At 39.3% G+C, this 22,067-nt stretch overlaps 1 protein-coding gene across 1 annotated transcript; it reads left to right on the top strand.

Moving 5' to 3' along the window:
- The first annotated feature begins 1,424 nt into the window (after positions 1-1,424).
- bod1l1 (biorientation of chromosomes in cell division 1-like 1) lies at positions 1,425-17,247 on the top strand. Its single transcript, XM_008295254.1, has 30 exons — positions 1,425-1,649; positions 2,678-2,802; positions 2,926-3,116; positions 3,452-3,946; positions 4,393-4,542; positions 4,703-4,869; positions 5,030-5,126; positions 5,606-5,732; positions 5,836-5,896; positions 6,001-7,843; positions 7,945-8,015; positions 8,205-8,334; positions 8,467-8,571; positions 8,654-8,697; positions 8,812-8,875; positions 8,955-9,004; positions 9,134-9,209; positions 9,470-9,528; positions 9,640-9,715; positions 10,414-10,463; positions 10,662-10,815; positions 11,610-11,689; positions 11,885-11,981; positions 12,539-12,591; positions 12,733-12,808; positions 13,021-13,100; positions 13,232-13,328; positions 13,499-13,643; positions 13,979-14,050; positions 16,200-17,247. The coding sequence occupies exons 1-30, from the start codon at positions 1,533-1,535 to the stop codon at positions 16,324-16,326; spliced, it is 5,079 nt and encodes a 1,692-aa protein (XP_008293476.1). The 5' UTR covers positions 1,425-1,532; the 3' UTR covers positions 16,327-17,247.
- The last annotated feature ends 4,820 nt before the right edge of the window (positions 17,248-22,067 follow it).

Here is a 22,067-nt window from a genome sequence, read left to right as displayed (position 1 = left end):
GAACCACTAAACGTACTGCGACGTAGCACATGGCAGAAGCGTGGCACGTTGGGTAACCTTTACCGTCTACAGAAATATATAGGCGTGAGTAAGCTAAGTCAGAATAATTGAGTTTGAAATATCATCCGTTTCGTTACTAATTAAATTAATCAAAAACACGAATTACACACAATCACAGTATAAAACGTCAAGAAGTGGAGATATATTCGTCGCATATCATGCTGCTAGGGGGCGCTACTCCATGATGCTTTATCTTACTGATCTCATGGTGATCTCTTGAATTGCAGATTTTACTAATCGTTGCCTCTCTCTTATATGTTATTCCTTATTTTTTATTTTACTTTTGCTTTTCTGAATGGCATTCCCTATCAGACCGCTTTTTTTGGGTAAATGTTCCTTTCAAATTTAGTCCATTTTTACAGCAGGGAAGTTTTTCTTTGAAAAAATAAATCATTTAGTCAAATAAGTTTTTAATAAAAATGCACAGGCAAGTGGAATAAAGTGCAGATTTGATAGGATACTTGTAACTGATTTGTTCATCCTCAATATCTGTTCGTCACTTCTGTACAATACCATATTTAATGTTGGTACCTATTACAGGCTAACTCAGATGCAATATTACAATATGGTGCAATATTGCAGATGAGCCTGGGCAATCCATTCATGTTACCTACAGTGCTTTATCTCTGCTGTTAGCTTTATATTTAGTGTTTATATATATATATGTATGTATGTAAATTATTATTGTAATAGTTGAGTTTCCCCTACATTGTAAATAATAAATAAGTAAATATTTTTCTGACATATAACTGAAAGAATAACAAAAAATTGAGTTAACATAAATACAGGCCAAAACTGAACAATGTCCACATAAAAACAGGAATTTTATAAATGGAAATAATAAAATAAATGCATTTAAAAAACTAAACAAAAAACGTTGAAACATAAAATGACGCTTTTTTTGTGCTGTGTTTAAATAAGTAAAAACAACATTATTTATCCTAATTTCAGTAATTTATACTGTTTTTTTTATTAAGTTTTTTAACGTGACAGTATTCCACTTTTTAAAAACATATTTTTAAAAATCTACCTTACTGCCAGATTTGCACGTATTTACAGATTTTTATTTTTATTTATTTTTTATTTACAGTGTGCACTACGAGGGGTATCAAACCTAATTTCATTGTATGCAGAGCTTGCTGTGACAATAAATACATTCAGAATTGGATTTCTAAAATAAAACTGACGATTCAAAGCCACATGAGCCGGAACACACATAAATGCGACTTATATGTTTATGTTGTGAATATGAGTAATGTTTAACTTTATGTTTTGTCTTCAAGTTGGAAGCTTTTATTTTGATGAGACTCCCTCTCTTTAAAACCGCTTCCTGTTCAGAGCGAACATTATTTCCGGGTCAGACCTGCTTCGAACTTCACAGATCACAACAGAAGACCGCTGCGCCTAATTTGGACTCAACCTGATGTTTTATCGCTTCTAATCTGTGAAATCTCTTCAGACTACAGTGGGACATGGCCGGTTTACCACCGGGAGACCCGCAGCTGGTCTCCATGATCGTCAGCCATTTAAAAACTCAGGGTCTGTTCGACCAGTTCAGGAGAGACTGTCTGGCAGACGTTGACACAAAGGTAAGCATCTTCACTACTATCGTCAGCTAAAATATCATATTTAACCACAGTTAACGTGTAAATAAAACCACTGTGTGATATTAATGTGTACAGTTTAGCTGAGGGAACTAGCTGCTCTACTTTGTCTGTATTTTTGTAGAAGTTTTGACGGTGGTGTTTCATTTTGGCCACTGAAGCTAAACCCAACATAAACACATCCAGTAATTAACTGGTTCGTTATTTTACTGCGTGGCTCCAAAATGTCGTCCACTCTGAGTGAACATGTTAGTCAGTTTCTCTCGCTTTTAGCGACTAAAGCATAACGCCAAAATGTAACTTTTCGTTCAGATAAATACGGATAAGTGATGTTGAAGTTAGTTGCACTATTACTTTTTAGTTGGTTGCATTAAAGCTGAACCGTTAATTGTCGACTGTTAAACATAACGACTTAATTGGTTTGAGTAATAATTAAATATAAAAAAGGCAAAACTGTCGTAGCTCTCTTATCTTTTATATTTTCTGGTTTCTTTACTCCTCTACGGCAGTGAACTGAATATCTGTTGGGTTGTGCACAAACAAGACGTGAGATCTATAAAATATCCAGACTCTAAGATCTTAAATGTAACATCCCTAAACATGCAAATATCCTGTTTTTGTAATAAATGATTGGCTTATTAACCTTCCTGTTACCTTCAAATTTACTGACATCTTTTATCCTTGGGTTCAGTTTGACCCCAGCTATTTAAACCTCCTGGAAATACCATAATTAAAATTGATTACCCAAGTTTATGTGTAAATAGCCCTTTAAATAAAACTGAAAAAATATGTCAGTGACTTGTTCAGAGATGTCAAACATTGAATGTGGTCAAATTGACCCCAACGATAATAGGAGGGTTAACTGAAAATATCAAGGTAGGCTGTGGTTTCTGGCATAACACCAATGTAGACCTTTACTTTTTCTCTCTCTTTTTTTTTTTTTTACTTTTCATAGTGTTGTTTTTATGAGCATGGCTATTTGTAATGGAAACATTTTTTAAAATCTTTTTCAGCCAGCTTACTTGAACCTAAAACAACGAGTGGACAACTTTGTCTCCAATCACCTCTCTAATCACACATGGAGCCCTCATTTGAACAAAAACCAGCTGAGGAACAACATCAGGCAGCTCGTCCTGCAGTAAGGGAGAAGCACTATCTTTCCTCCGCCTTCTGTACCTCTTCCTCTCCTCTCATCTCTTTTCTTTCTATAACCAGCTGTATGTGAACGTTACCCAGTCTTACGACAAACTGCGTCTCTTAGGTCTGGGATGCTGGAGCAGGGAGTGGACAGGATTGTGGCCCAGGTGGTGGATCCCAAAATCAACCATATCTTCAGGCCACAGGTGGAGAGGGTGGTCCGTGAGTTTCTGTCCCCTGGCAGCTGCTCCGAGGAGCCACCGGTCCCTCTTCCTCCAATGGAGATGAAACCAGACAGCAGCATTCCTGAGCCAGGTACACAACATTCACATTTGTTTGCTTTTTTTAGACTTTGACTTATGAAGGAGAGAATTTTTTTCCCTGTTCATAACGAGGTCATGATACAGGTGACAGCTTGTGGCTGATGTCTGAACTGCAGATTACAGCCACGCCTTGTTTAGGTGTCTCCAAAATGAAAACTGTGTACAATACAGTATAGCTATTCCAAGTTCATGGAATTGTTTCACATTTTGAGAGCCATATTTATTTGCTGTCTCATCTAACTGTCAGAACCAAAGTGAATACTCATGTCTTCCAAGTGGTTGAACATAGCTTTATTCACGCTTCATCACATGTTCATATGTTCATAGCTTCATCGTCAACTCCAACTACCGCTACGGCCAGCGATGCCATGTCCATCCTGGACACTATAACGTCTCTCAACCAGGAGGCTAGCGTCAGAGCCAGCTCAGCAACCGAAAAAGGACGTAAAAACCAAGCTTCAGATGACCCAATGCAGCTGATGGAAGACAGCGAGCAGGACATGAGTCTTGTTGAGGACGATGACAGTCACCATGACGGAAAGCCACCAGAAGAGACGGAGGAAGCAAAACTGGCAACAGAAGTTCAGGCCTTAGAGTTAAAGACAGAGGATGCACAGGAGCAAGTGGATCTGGGCAAAGAGGGGTTAATAGAGGAGGTGAAAATGGAGGAGGAAGAGTTGGGAGCTCAAGAGCCGACTGAGGAGGAGAAAGACAAACCTGCAAGTAAAATCACTGGAAAACCCTCAGAAGAGAAGCAGGATGATGACATGCTGAAATCTACAAGCCAGGCCAGGCAGAAAGCCAGAGAGAGGATAAAAGAAGGTGAGCTGCTGTATCCTCTGTGTGTGTTTTTATGGTTAGAGCAGCATTGCTCGCCGGTTCGCGTCCCGGTGAGGGTACCGGGATCTTTCTGCGTGGAGTCTGCATGTTGTCCCCGTGCAGCGTGGGTTCTCTCCAGGTTCTCCGGCTTCCTCCCACAAGGTCCAAAAACATGTTGAGGTTAATTGGTGATTCTAAATTGTCCTCACTGTTTCTGTAGTCTTGCCTTTTCTTAAATAACAATTTATATGAATTATTTTAACACAAAACCAGAGTATATGTATAAAAGACATAAACAGGGTTGTGTTTGTGTGAGAACGGTGGTTGTAATGGGATGGGTAGCAGCACCTTTTACTTCCTCCCCCACCCCCCTCCTCATCCTCCCAGTGCTAAATTTCATACATTTGTTTTATAAATAATTTATAACCTCATATGCCTTTGCCCTGCAGAATACTCTTTGGAGGACTCTGACCTGGAAGGCCTGAGCGACATCACAGTGAGCTCTGTCCACACCAGCGACCTGTCGTCGTTTGGGGAGGAGAGTGAAGATGAGGAGCTGCTGTCTGATTCTTCTGAGGAGGGGGAACTTCCAACAGATGGTCTCTGAAAACGTCAACTTTCTATTCCTGCATATGTTTTTGACAGCCATTTGTAATTTTAAAACTAACCACAGATATGTTGGGAGTAGTTTTAAAATGTACACTGGATATTGAAGTTTATTTGGGATTTTGTTGTGTGTACTTGTTTTTTTCCCCCCAGATGAAGGTGACAGAGCAGAAAAGAAGCACACCGGTGGAGACACAGGGGATGAAGATAAAGAGCGCAAACCTCGCCGCAAGGCCTACGTTCACAAACCCTTCCTCTATTCCCGTTACTATAGCGACTCGGATGATGAGATCACTGTGGAGGAACGTCGCAGATCCGCGGTGAGTGTGATCATATTGTATCTATAGCATCAGCAGAGATTTGAATCTGTTTTGAGCAAAATCAAAATATTATGAACTTTAAAAATACATAGATATTGATCTTAATAGATGATATGTGTCATCCTGCACATTAAAATAACCTAACAAACTGTTGTCATAGGCAAAGGACAAAGAGGAACGGCTTCTCAAGAGACAACAGAACAGAGAGCGAATGGAAGAGAAGCGCAAACAGAAAGCAGTGCAGGCTGAAGAACAAGGTTTTTTTCTGTCTATCATGTGTCTGCTACCAAGTGCTTTTACAGTTGTGGCTTGAATTTAGCTTCAGTATTTCTTTATTTTTGGCTCCTCTACTGTTTATCTTCATGTTCCTTGCCCCGCTGGATACTACATGTTATGTGATATTTTGGCAGAATCCAGCCACCAATAATGATTACACTAATGCAAATTTACATATAATCATGTAATATAGGGATTTTGTGTTTAGTCTTTGTACTTGATCTGTTTAGGAACATCACAATTATTTAAAATCTGTAGATATTTTAGCATAATAGAGTACTTACAACATTTCTGGGTTGCATGATGTAAAAACTATAGGAATGAGTATATAATATGCAGATGCTTCACATCACAAAACTGTTGCAGTGTGTCATGTCCAGTTTGTTTTGTTGTGCTTTATGTTCTCATTGTTCCATCTTCTATGTACTGCATCACTGACCAGCCCTAATGTCCCACACAGATCACAAAAAACAAAAGAGCGGTGACTCTGCAGGCCTGGAGGGCCCAAGAGCTAAAGAGGCCCGCAAAGAAAGGAAAGTTCTGGAGAAAAAAATGGCTCTCAGCAGGAAGAGGAAACTAGACTCGAGGTGTGCCGTCAAAAGCTGAGACACAACTTCATGCAGCAATTTCTGACCAAATGTTTAGATATTTTTGTACACTGTATAAAATCGTGTCAACTTCATCTTTCAGGAAAGAGGGAGATGTTTCAAGCAAGAGGAAAGGAGATACAGGAGACATGTTCAAGAAAGCAGTATGTGAAAGCCACCAAGAATATAACAGATTTGAGATTTGCCCACGTTTTGTTGAGTTGTAACACATTTTTTTGTTTGTTTATTTTTGTTACTTTGAAATCAGGAAATGAAATCTGCCACATCAAAGACCCTCCAACCTAAACTGATGAGAAATTTGTCAGAATCTGCATCTTCTGATGAGAGACACAGAAGAATGAGTGGAAGCATCTCAGAAGATTCCAGCGACACAAAGAAGTTGATTGACAAAAGTCGGACACACTCCTTTATCCTGGAGCTGGAGCAAGGCTCCCAAGAGGCTCTCAGACAACGATCGGTTGGGAAATTTGATCGTCTCTCCCGAAAAGAACTTCATTCTAAAGAACGCAAAGAGAAAGAACGCAGCTTGTCTGATGAGCGTGCCAAACTCAAACAAAAGCAGGAAAAAAAATCTGAACATCAGTCGGATGAATCTCAGCAGAGGGAAGGCACTGCTGGTAAAGTATCCTCTGAAGAGAAAGGTGAGAAGAAGCCAAAGATCAAAAGCGAGAAGAAGATCCCAGGAAGCACAAGAGAAACAAAGATGTCTGTGTCTGAAGGTGTTGCTGAAGAGGGAGGTTCTAAAGATGCCAAGAAGGCGAAGGCTGCATCTGTGGAGACTGTCAAAGCAGACAAGGACAAAAATAGGGAAAAAGACAAAGAAAAAATCAAAGAAAAGGAAAAGTCCAAAGGTGAGAAAACTTCAGTCAAAAGTGATTTTAAGCCGCTGCTTCGCCCAGAAACTGCAGGCTCCTCTGAAGATCGGTCTGACATGGAGCCTGGGTCAGACAGCAGCAAGAAGAAAGATAAACACTCCAAGGAAGTCTTAAAAAGGTCAAAGAGTCACACTGAGGACAGGCCAGGAGACAAACCAAAGTCTAAAACAGATAGTAAAGACAGTGAGAAGGAAAAGACTAAAGCAGATCAAGACAGCCAGAAGTTGAACAAGTCAAACTCCGAAAGTGACAAAGATCCAAAACGGATTAAGGTGACCGAAAAAGGAAAAGTCATCGAGAAATCAAAATCAAAATCCAAAGAGGAGGTAAAGACACCTGTGCTAGCAAAGATAGATAAGAAAGGTCAGAGTCTAGAAGTGAAAAGTGCAGGTGGTGTATGTACCAGTAAACCAGAAACAACAAAGGAGAAGAAAAAAGAGGGAAATGTAAAAGAACAGCGAAAGGTCTCTGAAGAACTCCCACATGAAAAATCAGATGGTAAAAGTGCAAAGAAAAAACTGGAAAAGAAGGACAAATTTTCAGAAAAGAAAGATGATAGCCAAGAAGAGAAGAAAGCACCAAGAGAAGACAAAATGGATAAGTCAGATAAATCTTCAAAGTCTTCAGTTTCCCCTATGAGTGTTGAGACAGAAGAGCCGCTAAAGAAACAACCTCTTCTCCAAGACGTGAGCACCGACTCTGAACCTGTCACCACCACCGTCACCACCTCATTCTCAGATGACACCTGCGACGCTTTAAGTGACATTACCCCTGAGCCACCCGAAGGTGAGACAGAGTCCCGGCTCAGCGAGATGCCGGCTGTGCCGGCTGATGCCGACGCCCTGCTGACTCTAATGGACGTCTGTACGTCAGCAGAGGCTCGACTTCCAGCTGAGAGCATTCCAGAGGATACGGCACCTGAGATGGCGATTCAGGATGCTGATATGAAGATGAAAGAGGCAGCTCTGACACTGCTCTCCATGGATCCTGACAGCACGGTGTCCTCTAGCTTAGTCTGCCAAGACACACGAGAAGAATCAGTGGTGAATCTGCCCACTCCACAGCCGATGGAAACCACTACAGCTGAGGAGGAGGAGGAGGTGCAGCTTCCTCCAGTGGAAGCGCAAATAGAAACGGAGCTCACTGCCACAGAGCCAGAACCAGATGCATCTCTACAAATGGTTGAGCTTTCTGATGAAAATCCAATCACGGCAGGTTTGTGAAAACTTAGAAGAATGTTTGTTAATGTCTCTGTAAGTTTGTCAGAATTTATTTATATCTAAAAACAAGACAACACAATATTCATCTTCTTATAGAAAAGCCTGATGACTCGGAGAGACAAACGGACACATCAGAGGTTGAAGCTTCTGAGACGCTTGCTCCACAGGTAAATACGTTTTACAAGGAAATAATGCCCATATTTAGATTTTGTTTTGTCATTTTAGGCTGTTTACCAATCCCTAGTCTTCTTGTATATTAAAATGTGTTTAAATGGAGAATCAACCTATTCCTTTAGAGTGACATTTTCTGAGGTGGTATTCTTCAGCTGAAAATTATTGTTCTGCCGCCATCACAGGAGGACGATGCTACAACAACAACAACAACAACAACTAATTGTCAGACTCCTTCAAATGAGGAGGAAGCTACAAGTGCAGAAATTCGTCTTGAACTACTGTCAGATGAGAAAGCGGCAACATCAGCTGACGGTAGAAGCTTCCTAAACTTTTCACATATGATAAATTCCAAATGCTCTTGTTTTGTAATGTTTACTACTTTTGCTTTATGATTTATCTTGTGCTTAAACTTGGCTACTTTTCTGCTTCACATGTTTTTTTCAGCTGCTGTTGCTGTTGTGTCTGAAACAGAAGAGATCAACAGAACCACAGAGGTGGATGTCGTTCCTGACACCACTCAGGAAGTTTCAGAATGCACCGGGGAGCAAGGTGAGCTCTGAAAAGTGTTGTTGCTGAAAGGAGTGCTGCAGTTTTCTTTTACTGGCCACTAACTCTGCCTTTTGTCATTAAGAGCAAACAGAGCCAGATGATGAAGTCACAAAGACAAGCCTCGAGGTGAGTTGTGATTCATGGTGCACTGAAAGAAGTTTTAACTATTCTGTTTCTTTCATTTTTGTTTCTTTTTGTGTGTTTATCTCTGAAACTCAGTCATCTCATTTTGAATAACAGGCAGAGGAGGGAGTAGAGGAGGCAGCAGCGGAGGAGGACCAAGCAAAGACGAACATCAATAACAGTAAGTCTTTCGGCTTTACAAACACAGACAGTAAAATTACACTGAATCTGCTTTTAACCTTGCCCTTTCTCACCACTAGGTGAAGCTGAGAGTAACACAGTGGAGGAAGAAACTGGTGATCCACAGACTGTAAGCGTTCAGCCTTTCGTCATGCTCACCAACAAGCCACTGCTCTTTAGCCATTTATTCTGATCTGCCTCTCTGGTTTACATACTGAACATGTGGTCATTTGTTGATCTGTGTATCCATTTTGTTTAGATGGAAACTAATGTTCCAGAAAAGACGGAGGACGTCGGAGAAATTAAACCAGAGTCTAAACTGATCAAACAAATCAGTGAGTCAGGTGCTTTTTGTTTTTAATTATTAACATTTCTTGATTTTGGGCTTTCCTGTCAGAGTCAGGAGTGATGTGTATAGAGGATTGTTTTCACAGTTTGTTGCGTAATCGTATCAAGTTTCCTTGATGCACGTGTCATAAAGAGCTTCCTACAAATTCAAGAAGTTGAAACCAAAACTGAATACTGATTTTAATGTTGCCAGTATACGTTGACGTTGGTATTTTTGCAGTTAATTTCAGTTATTGCTACTTTTCAGGTAACGTCTCCAGCACAGACAGCCAAGAAGATGAGAAGGGCTCAGACATGTCAGAAAAGGTAACTCCCAACTGTTTGTTTGAAACGGGAAAAAGAAATTAATAAAATATGCAACAAGAAAAGCATGTCTGTTGATATTGTCCTGTATGCTAACACTTTATCGTTTTGTAGGAAGAGAAAACGGACAGAAGAGGACGACGGAAACGAAAGCTGTCCAGCCAGAAAGTAGCAGCAGTGAAAGAATCTGGTACAGTAGCTGGGATTTATTTATGCACCCAATTTAAAGATTCAAAGAAATGTGTCTGTCCAACTTTGTAGCAGTCATCCATCCATCCATCCATTATCTATACACCGCTTAATCCTCACTAGGGTCGCGGGGGGCTGAAGCCTATCCCAGCTGACATAGAGCGAAGGCAGGGGACACCCTGGACAGGTCACCAGTCTATCACAGGGCTACACTTAGAGACAGACAACCAAGCACACTCACATTCACACCTACGGACAATTTAGAATCACCAATTAACCTCAACATGTTTTTGGACCTTGTGGGAGGAAGCCGGAGAACCCAGAGAAAACCCACGCTGCACGGGGCAGAACATGCAAACTCCACGCAGAACTGGCGACCTTCTTGTTGCGAGGCGACGGTGCTAACCACCGAGCCACCTTGCATCCCTTGTAACAGTCAGATTTAGAAAAAGTTTAAAATCAGTATTAATCAGTTAGCTGAGGTGTTGGGTAACTACTGATTGTGTTGAAAGTGTTAATAGTAACTCGATGCAATTTGTAAACAACATATAAACCATTTAGCTGAAGTGTTTACTGAAGAGTTTTCCTCCTGCAGCCTATGAATAACTGCTTTGGTGTGGGTTTTGATAGGTCCTAGCAATCTAATCAAATCATGTGCTAATTTATATTTTAACACAAGTTTCATATTTAACACATCAGGTGATGAGGAGGAGGATGAAAAGGAAAGTAAAGAGCAGCTGTCTGCTGAGGTAAATAAAGTCTTTATCACAAATTATTCATGTCACTTGAAATTTGGTGTCACCTGCGTTCTTGTTTTGTCTTTTGAAACTTGTGAGAACAGTGGGAATGTAACAGTTCTTGGAAAACACATATTTTGCAAGTGCATGTTTCTATTTTGGTATCAGTTTAAGTCAACAGAGATTTGCTTATTGACTTTTTACGTTCAGGAGGTTGTGGAAGCCAAAACACCTCGCAGGGGACGATCATCCAGAACCACAGACGAGCCAGAAAAGGACCAAGGAAAAGAACCAGAGAAGACAGAGGAGACTTCGAGCTGCAGGGGAAGACCTTCAGGAGCTGCAGCCAAAGAAGCCGCAGCTGGTAGGTTGTCCATTTTAAATTTACTAAATGTTTGTTGTTAATATGTTAAAAGATTGTGAGTTCAATCAGTTCAATTACTTCATGAAAATCATTTGAATTGCCTGGTTCTATAATGTAGAGGTGGGTAATAGTTTTGTTCTCAAATACCTGCTGTGTACTCGGTTTTCTGAATAGTTTACAAATACTTTTTGTCATGGTTAGTGCCGTTCGTCAACCAGTTCATTATTAGGAATTTTATCAGGGCAGGAATGAAATTGTCTTCATTTTCAAACATTTCCAGATATCTTGCTACACTGTTTGTATTTTGTCCAACTGAAATCTAACCTATTAGCCCAAATTCATTTTGAACATTAAAGCCTAGCATTTGCAGAATGTTAAATTATTTGAACTTATTTTATACTGAAATGATAAGAACAGACCAGCTTGCTCTTGGCCATATTCATGTGATTTTTGAAAACAAATTATATCCTCCAGTGATCAAGGAACAAGAACTGTTAAGGAATATAATTCAGACAGGTTTGCCTACTGTTTATACATAATATACCATGTTGGTTGTTGAGGTTGTCTGCAAAGAACACCCAATTTTTTGGTAATCTGTTTGAACACAGTGCTACAACGTCAAAGACCTGGATGCTACAGCAATACTAAAAAGTTCAAATAGAATATTTTTTCACAATGTTACGGTGTTGGTGAATTTGCCACGTTAACAAATGCTGCTGAGTACAGACCAAGGCGCTGCAGAAGAATTAAGTCTCTTTTCTTTGATGTTGTTATTATTTTGTTTTTAACATCAGATAATCAGAACAAAGATGAGAATAAGGTCGAGGACAGCACTGATGAACCATCATCACTGAACCTAGTGGAGAAAGAAGAGGTATGTTAAGAAGACTGCATCATATCCTGCAGTTGTTTTTCTGGTTGTGACATTGTTAGCACCAAAGCTTTTACTTCATGATGACTGACTGAATCTGCCACCTGACAATCGTGAACAATCTGGTCTACATAACTATGGAGTACATTTACTAATGCCATATATTTAGAGTTTTCTCACCATGCTTTCCATTTTTAGAATACTGAAGAGGAAAGTGAACCAAAGACAAGTGAGGTAAACCTTGCTCCAGAGGTCAGTGAAGGTCCAGGAAGCCCCAAAGAGACGACTGACACACGTGAGTATACAGAACAAGAATCCCAGTATCTTTGTATTTGTGTACAGATGCACTAGAAATGAAAAATACGCTCAATTGAACTGTAAATAAAGGTGGGGCTGCATGTCTACTGCAGCATGCATTACCAGCTCGAAGAATAAGTGAGCCAAACCTCAAGTGCTAATTTGTGCATTTCATAGCAAGATGTTGTGAGTCAAACAAGTTTTATTTTGCTGTCATCGCTGTTAACAACCTGTAAAATAGGATGAATTAGTAATTTGTTGGCTTAATGGAAGTCTGGCTGCTTTGGTCTGAGTTAAGCTGACTAAACATTTCCTCTCTGATCTGTGTATAAAAAAAAAAAAAAACAGATGATGGAATAAATATATTTATTTATTTTATTATCATTTTTTAAAACAGTATTTTTATTGATTTTTTTCACATATGTATAAAAATGACAAAATAAAAGAGGAGAAGAAAAAAACAAAACAAGGAAACAGACAAACAGATAAACAGAAATCACAAAAACACAAACAAAACTATGATGGAATACATTTTAAACTGGATTTAAATTCCAGGTAAACCAGCAGTGAAGAGAAAGAGGTCAGAGGAAAATGAAGAATCTGTGGAGGTGAGATGTGTTGTCTTTGTAGATCAAATGCTACTTTACTGTCATGGTCTGCAGTTGTTCCTCACCAGTTTATATTCACTTTGCTTTAGCTGCCTTCATCTAAACTGTTATTTGTGTGTTTTGATGTGTTTTATCCTGCAGGAAACCCAGGCTCAGGAGGAGATGAAAGACAACAGTGGGGAGGATCAAAGCGAGCAACAGCCTGACAAAGACAGCGGTAAGAAAGCACAGACACTTGAGACATTTTATCTGAAAAGAAAAAAATCATCTGTGTAAGTGTGTAATTCCCACAGAGGTGTCGCATCTTAGAAACATGAGGCCTGCTTAAATACTTGCAAATGTAGAGAGAAAACTTTACAATAACATTTTCTGAATTGAGAGGAGTTCCCTTAATCATTGTAGTCTCGCTATCTCTTGATCTATTTTCAGACTGTTCCCCCTCTGTGAGCCAGCCAGATGCTCATGATGATGTAAAAGAGGACAGCAGCAGCGAGATGAAGCCAGATGATGTATGTTGGGAAATTAAATTAATAAATCACTGTTGTAAATAACTGCATACATTCCTTTATCCTACCATCGCTATTGTCTGGGTAGTTTCTAGCAGACTTAAAGACTTAAATAGTCATCGTTGTCTCTCCAGGCTGAGGAAGAACAACAGCAAGACGACCAGGAGACCACTCCAAAGAGACCAGGTCGGAGGGGACGACCATCAAAGGCAGCAGCTGGAGACGATTCAGGCAAGAAAACCTAAAACTTGATTTTAATTGTACTTCTAAGATTTTTCTTTTAAGAGTTTTTTTTTACATCAAAGAATTGCACATCTCCGACTGAGCATTTTTAGGAAAACAGCCTGATAGACTTTAGGTTTTAAACCTTTGGTGCCTGCAACCTTATATCTTACCTGTAGATAAAAAAGACAAAAAAGCAGACGAGAAAGAAAGTGAGCAGAATGATGATGAAGAGGAGGAGGAGGATGGTGAGAAGGAAGAGGAGGGAAAAGAAACTGCAACCAGAGCTACGACACGGTCAGCATCTCGCCTGGAGGCTGAAAGGTATTAATTCTTATCTAATGGTTTAAGTGTGAACAAGTGCTATTGTTAGTTGATAAGATTTACAACAAAACATGATGAGACACATTTCAAAAAAACCTCCAGAGAGGATCAAACAATTCATATTTGAAACCCAGCAATAAAATGTAACAGATTTATGAATTTGTTGAATTATTATCCTTTTTTATTGGTGATGAATGATTGTGTTAGTGCTGAATGTTTGCACTCTGAAGCGCCCACAAGGCATCGTCGCTGTCACATCATATTAAATGAGAGCCGGGAGGATTTAGTACTACAGCAACAACTGTTGTTTCATATTTGTTTTTACTGCTCCTCAGGAATAAGCCAAGTAAACCATCCACCCGGGCAAGTCGACAGAACGGTAAAGAGGAGACCACAGCTGGCACACGGTGAGTTTGTCTCATTGAGTTTCAGCAGAAATAGCGAGCTTAAAGGGGAATCCGACCAAAACTGACTGCTGGGTCGCTGCTCTGTGAAAGAAAACATTTGACCAAAAGTTTTCCCGGAATTTCAAGATGTTTTTCAATTATTAGTTCTCAAAATAAAAATAAATCTTTTGCACAGCCTCAGCTGTTTTAAAAGGAAAGTATATTAAACAGTTGCTTTAGGACTGCAACATATAATCGATTTATAATGTCATATTCATCCTGAATTTAAGGAGTTCACTGCATCTAATGTTCAGTGTATTTTATAGGAAACAGAAGTATCTGGTCCTTAGATAGGCAGAAAAATTCAAAGCAAGTTTAAATGATGATAAATTATTATATTTTTCTACATTAAAAATAAATTTGGCATTTAAAGCATTTTTGCTGGAGAAATAAATAACAGCAATTAATTACTATTAATAATTTTCTGAATTGTGTAATAGATTGTTTTCAGGTGATTAAAAAATCCATTAGGCAACTTATTGTTACAGTTCTGGACCATACAGTTGTGAACAAAAGCTTATGTACACTCGTAAAGACCATGTATAACATGACAGTCTTGAGTTTCCAATGACTCCTATAAGCCCTCTTTCTATGATGGAATCAATTAAACACGTGCCTTTGTCACAAAAAACAATCGTGCATTTTGGTTCTTTAATAGATTTATTATAGATCTTCTGGAAATATGACAAAATCTGCTGGGTCACAAATATACATACAGCCGTGCTAATATATGGTTAAATGTCTTTTGGCCATTTTAGAAGCTGTCCTCAAGCTTTAGGTTGTATCTTTGACGACTCCTCTTGACAGAATTGGTGCAGTCCAACTAAATCTGTTTTCTTTCTGGCACTGACTATTCTGTGGCAAAGGCCACAGGTTCTTGATTGTCTAAGTTCTTGTTAGGACTTTGGGGAGGCCCCATTTTTGATGTGTTTAGGCTCATCATCTTGTTGGAACACCTGACTGTGTCCAAGACCCAACCTCCTGGCTGATGATTTTATTTTTTTCTGAATGTGGCGATAATCCTCCTTCTTCATTATCAATTTCCACTGGCAACAAAAAAGCCCCCGAGCATAATACTGCCACTCCCATGCTTGACAGTAAGTTGGGTGTTCTTAGGGTTAAAGTCCTCATTGACTCTCCTCTGAACATATTTCTGGTCATTGTGGCCAAATAGACAAATTTTTGTTTCATCTGACTACAAAAATTGTCCTCCAGAAGGTTTTTTCTTTGTCCATGTGATCTTCAGCAAACTTTAGTGAGGCCCAGAAGACCTGTAATAAATTTATAAAGGAACCAAAATGTTTGATTGTTTTTAGTGACAAAGATCCATGTGTTCAATGATTCCATCACAGAATAATAAGTCTTTCGCAACTCAAGACTGTCAACTGTGTGTAAACCTTTGTTTACATCTTTAAGCATAACATTACAACCAGCTTTTAAAATATATAATACAGATGATGCCTCAATACAAAGTAGCTAATTGTGTGCTTTTTTTAAAAACACATTTTTAACACAACAAACTCAAAAATCACCTGTCTCTTATTCACTGATGTCGTAACCAATTGGTGGCAAATAGATTGAAATGAAGGATTATTTACTAACTTCCACAGAAGTCTATGATAAATCTTAATTCACATCTTTTAAACTTCAACATCATGCTGTTTAAAAGTGAATTAAAGTTGTTTGAGAATGGCTTCTTGTCAAGTCCCTCAAATACAAACATACCTCCTCAGTTTGTACATTTTAAAGAAAAGAGACCGATTAATTCATTGCGACTATTATGTGAAAATACTGTTGTTTTTGTTATTGTTGTGTGTGAGATATTTGTTTTAAGGTCTACAATTCCTGAAGTCTTTTTTTTTTTTTATGTCGTTTTTGTCTCTGGCACAGTTTTTGTTTTTGTGTTTGTGTGTGTGTGTGTGTGTGTGTGTGTTTTTAATCTAAGGGTTCCTTAGACCAGCTCCAGTCTTGGTGCATGTACGGGTTATTGCAACACTTTTCACAAATAACTTTACTCAAATTACTTTACTTCACAAATAACTAACTAACGAGCGTTAACATGACACATAGACAAACGGACCGACACTTGCGCCTTGTTTCCCTCCTGCAGCGGGACGAGGAGCCAGGCGGCAGCAGCAGTGAAGGGGGGCCGTAAACGGGAGGCCAGCCCTCCTGCGGTGCGAACGCGGGGAGGACAGAAATCAGAGGAGCCCCCTTCCAAGAGAGCCAAACGCTAAGATCTCTGACAGCGGTGGAACGGTTCGCTCCTGCAGTGTTGTTTTTACACTCCATATTCAAAGAGCCACTACACTCAGTTAGCACGTAAAGCTGTTTCTGCTTCATTGACTGTAGATACTGAAAAGCTCTGGATAGTATTATACGCTCTCCTCTGATGGTTGAGTGTAAACCTGAGGATCTGTGTAAGAATCCCCCAGAATACCTTCTACCGCTCTACGCCCATATGGTTTGGATCAGCCTTCATCATTCCATCGTTTATTCAGTAATGCCCACTGAGTATTTCAGGCCAATCAAAGGCCTAATGTGCAGCCGAGTCGTGCTTCAAGATAAAGAGGCTGAATTGAAATGAACTCAGCAGAGGCCAGATTGTGTGTCAGGTATCACTGTTACACATATACACACTTGTACATTAATCAGTGCGAGGCGTCTGGCCTTCATTGTGAATTTTATTATTTAATATTCATTCTGTGAATGAAAGGGGACGTTTTCCTCCCACGTTTTTCTTTTTATATTTAACATTCAGAAGGTAAGGGAAGATTTTCTTTGTATTTCTCCATTGAACTAACAGCAGTATTATTCACAGACAGGAAGAACATGCCAGAACTCAAGTTTCTCAATAACATCAATATTCTTCATGACATGTTTGTGACACCACCTGCTGCTGACTAGGTACCGTTTCTGACAAACTAAATGGAGGTCATGTAGTTATTTTTTATGTCCTAGATTTAGCAGTAAGTGTAAAGACATTTGTTTCATGAATGTAGACATGTTGAATATTTCTCCCTTTTTCACTGTTTCAAGCAAACAACTCACTTCAGGTTGTTGGGTTGTTTATCATAAATTTCTGGGTTTGCATTCTTTCTGTGAATGTTAAGGAGATGTTTAATTTTTTGTTTTTTATACTAAATACTTAGAAGGAACATTCTTTGTGCATCTCTTCATTCTTCGCTGCCTTGTCACCGTCCTGGAAGCACTGCAAGCTGATATTTTATTATTTGACATTTAGTACAAATCTTCAGACTTGACGGTAATCCAAATACCTGCTGGTTAAAACATACACATCTTTTGTGTTTAGAATATGCTCACCTGTTAGATGAATATTAGTTCAACAGATGTTCCTTTTTCTAAGAAACAAGCTGACCTTCAGCTGATCTGCCAAAGGAAACCCAAACCATGTTGCTTCTGTTCTTTTGAACTTTTCCTATGTCGAAATCTGTGTTTATGAAAAGATTACACACAGCAGAATATAGAGATTTGCATTAATTCACCCTTATTATGTCTCAAACGTTATCTCCTCTGTTTCCTAAATGGATGTGCTGTCTGTAATGTGTAAATAGCCGCAGACATTAGCCAATCACCTCGGAGCGGGGAAGAGGAGAGGACATTCCTGCCTGCTAATGGGGGATAAAACTGACAAACTCAGAGTGAAATATTCCACCATCATTAACACGTTAGGAGGCTTTAATCGCTGCACCTGAACCTTCGGGATCCAAACATCACGGAGAGGTTGCAGAAAGCCGGAGTTCTCTGGTTGAAGTTTTCCAACCATTCCTGCGGATTGCTAAATTTGATTCCTTAAAGGTGTACCTCTCTCAGGTATTTCCTGGTGCTGCAATCCAAGCCTTAAAATATTAGCCCAAAAGCTCTTATTTAAAGGTTTGGATCAGCTTTCATTTATCCACCAGGTCTGGCAGACGAACAGCGCTCCTTTCACTCCCTGATGCTATTGGAGCCACTTGAGACGTCATTTTATTATAGTCATTTGCATTGTAGTCCAAAATGATTTCTGAATTTGCCAAGCGGGTTCTTTTTTTTTTTTTTAACTTTATATCAACTGAATATTTGAGGCACATTAGACAGATTTATAGGCGGCGGGTTTTATGGATGAGAGGGAGGGCTGTGTTCAGCTGTGCGGGGACCTCACATTATGAATAAGACACTCGAAAGGTGTCGAAAGAAGCAACAGAATGCGACTGCTGCTGCAGAAATCTGAGCAAATGCTTAATCGCTGTTAGATGTTTTCAGTCCGCTGTACCTGGCAGGACTTTTCCACATAGTTTGAAAAACTAAGTGTTGGATCTCAATCATAAGTCAAGACGTAATCTATAAAGTAACACATACTTCATGCTTGTTCCAGTTTCTGACTGTGGATGTGGCAGCCGGTGTAAGTCTGAGTACATCATCCAGCTCCAGGACACCACACTTAATCCACTAAACATTTTCTGCCACATCGGCTTCATCTGGGTGGTGTGAGGGGTAGATAGTTTAATTATTTACAATCCACTGACCAATCAGTTACCAACAGATCAAGTAAACAAAGAACATTTCCGTCATATTTTTGTAGTTTTTTTTATTATCCTTACAAAATACTACATTTATTCAGAGGGACTTGGAAATTGTCATACTTGAGCTGAAAATTATTATTCCTTTTACTCTGTTTTTTTCTTTCTTTCTTTTTTAAGGCAAAAATGTCAGATATTAATGTGAAAGTAACATAAGAATTGGGTGGTTTTGGACTGCTGGTTACCAAAAGAGAAAGGAATGAATTCTTAGAATGAAAACAAAACCCTAATTGAAGCTCTATATATTTGAATAAACCTTTCACAACATTCTATGAAACTTACAATTTTTATCATCAATTCACAAATAGTTAAAAAGATCAAATCTCCATTTTGACAACACAAAGCAGCCTTTTTCTGTAACCTGATAACTTACATTTTTCCCAAACATTTAGAGAAGAAAAGTTTTTCTTTAAGATTTAAATCCTAAAAAGTACGATTTAATGGAGTGCAACATTTGTACTCAATAATTTTATCCTTTAATTAGAAATTACATTTTTTTCTCTCCACTAACAGGAGCATATTTAAAAGATGTTTTTAAACGAGGATAGTTGTGGTGTTTTATGAACTTGTGGTTGCTGTTCAGCTGTAAGTAACTGATCAACAGACCGGGGCCCGAGGTCTTCAGAGCTTTTCATGAAGTAAAAGAAGAAATAAAAGATTAAAAATAATTTATCACTAATCCTGCGTTTTAAAAAAATGCATAAAAGTATGTAAGTATTAGCAGCAACATATACTTCAAGTAGTAAAATTGCAGAATAACTCATAATTTGCTAGTTAATAGTAGTCTGCATTCATGGTAAGAATTTTAAAGTTGCATTTATCTGAAGTTGTGCAGTGGAGTAAGAAGTGCAGTATTTGTCTCCAGACTGTGGAGCAGAAGACGCAGACTGAACCACTGATGGACTGTATAAGAAGAAAAAGGAAACAACTTGTGACATCACGCTGAAGAAGGTAAAACTGTTTGCTGCTGGAACAGAGTTGTGCAACATGTTTTGACTCACTTTAAAGCAGTTTGAGACTCTTCACACTGGGTGGTTCGGGTTTTTCTGGACTCTGGCAGGACACACTGCACCGCCTTCACTCCGACCGGCATCTAAACATGAAGGCCAGAAGAGAAAAAAAACCCCTGACAGAGGACAGCGACAACACGCTCCTCTCCCTCCTGTCCCTCCTCAGCAGCTCGGCCGGCGGGTAGCTGTGCAGTTTATGCAGCAGAGAGCTGTGGAAAGATGGCGGTTTCACACAGCTGTCAACTGGAATAGAGGTGACTGTTGGTTTTGAGCGGAGGGGATCCTCGCAGGCAGGGGCGAGGGGGCTCACTCACTCCTGCTGCTGCTGCCTCTCTGCACTGGGAGTGGTCTTTCCTCTACTGGGGATTTGGCCAGGCCGACTGGCACTGAATATAATGCTCTCCCATTCAGCCACTCCTCTCACAAGACATAAAAGTTAACAGGTGTTTAACGTCAGAAGTGTTTCATACAAGAGTCACAGAAATAGCCAGCGACAGGCAGCAGGGAGGGGTGGTGGCTCAGAGTCTTATAGATTTTTCTTTTTTTTTCATGCTTTAGCAGCATTGAAATAGTTGTGCGGCTGAGTTGAGATTTGGATGGACTTGTGCCATCTAAAGCCAAAACAGATAAACCCCAGAGCGCAGAAATATTTGTAGAATACTTGTTTACTTACCAACATTTGGAGGTTATAATTTACTGTATGTCAGTGCTGTGTGCAGTTTTAAAAACATGCTAGAAAACAACCTTTTAAATCTGGATTCTTAGCTTTTCACTGCAAACTCCCTTATTCATAGGCTGTTTTGTGCAAGTGGGATGAATTGGAGCATTTTGTTTTTGCTTTTTTTTACACTTATTTGCTAAAAGTTTGCTTCCAAAATGCAACGTTAAGAAAAGAAAAATCTGCAAAGTTTAACCAACTTTGTAGTTGTTGTAGTTTTTAATTAAGTTCTTCTGTTCTGCTCAGATGCTACTCTTTAAACACGGGCCATTTAAATCCCTGAAATTACTCTACGTTTAATATTTGTGAGTCAAACTTTAAGTTCAAGAAACAAACTTCATTTGCTGTCATTTGTTAAAAGTTCAAAACTCAGCTTCAGCCTCAACAAATTGCCAATTAAGTAATTAGTCAATCAACAGAAAAGTAACCAGTTTCCTAATAAATGCCCCATTTTTCATATTTTCTCACCAAAATACGATGATTTTGATCATATATGACAGTAAATTGAATATCTTTGGATTTTAAACAAGAGTTAATGGAGCAACAACACCTTTAGAAATTATATATTGAAAAAAAATCATTAATTAACAGAGAAATAAACCTGCTGATTCTGTGAAAGTGTGAGAGTACTTTTTAATCATACTTGACTGTAAACTAAACGATTGAGCCGAACGTTGCTAAGCTGTAATCTGTCTGCGGACAGGAAAAACAAAGTGAAATCTCTCCTCTGGCTTGAACCAGCATGTTTATGTCCCCTAGGACACAAGAGGCTGAGACTACAAAGCTGGTTGAAAAATAAGAAGTTTTTTTTCTGGGCCTTTAAACAATAAGGCATGTTGATGTTCTGCATTTGTCCGACTGTCAACAAATCAGTGGATTTTTCCTACAAATCAGTAACTGCTGCATATCATCTGCCTGATTGATCTTATTCAGCTGTTGTTTCTCTAAAACATATCAGCGAGCTGCTCCGTTGCGCTGGGTGATGCTTTTTATGACTCCAAATCTGTATCAGTCTGCCAGGATTAAACCTACAGCGCTCTCTTAATGGGTTCAAGATTAAATTTGTGGCTGGTTTGATAAAATGTGGTTACTATTACACTAATCAGCCACAACATTAAAACCACCCAGCTGATCGTCATGCTCTAACTTCTGACTCCTCTGTGGCCCTGTGCTGTCTGGCACTGGGAGGCTGGCAGTGGGTCTTCTGGGTTCTGTAGCTGGTTGGTTGGCTCGTCTATGGATCAGGCTTGTTCTGGTGCATTCCCTGAATGCTCCATCAGATTGGGATCTGTGGAGTCAAGTCATTGAGCTCTTAGTTGTGTTCCTCAAGCCGTTTTTGAGCAGTTTTTGCAGCGTGCATGTCCTGCTGGGGGAGTTCAGTTGTTATGGGAGGAGTCCGGTTGCTATGGGAAGGGGAATAGATGTGCATCCACATGAATGCCAGAACAGAAAGATTCCCAACAAAAGATTGTGACATTGTTCACTTCACCTGTCAGTGTTTTTTATGCTGTGGCTGTTTGTTTCCTGTGAATGTGTTTTAAGGCTCATGTAGTTTGCTAAAACTGAAAGAACACAGAGCTAAAACAATTAGTTGATAGACCGATTAGTAACAAACAAGGAATTAATCAACAGCAAATTTCATCAAGCAGGGGGTTGTTTCGATCATTTCT

This window comes from Stegastes partitus, unplaced genomic scaffold (assembly GCF_000690725.1).
Source record: "Stegastes partitus isolate 25-593 unplaced genomic scaffold, Stegastes_partitus-1.0.2 Scaffold22, whole genome shotgun sequence".
NCBI lineage: Eukaryota > Metazoa > Chordata > Actinopteri > Pomacentridae > Stegastes > Stegastes partitus.
Note: the sequence above shows the minus strand (reverse complement) of the source record. Positions and strands in the feature narration are given on the sequence as shown.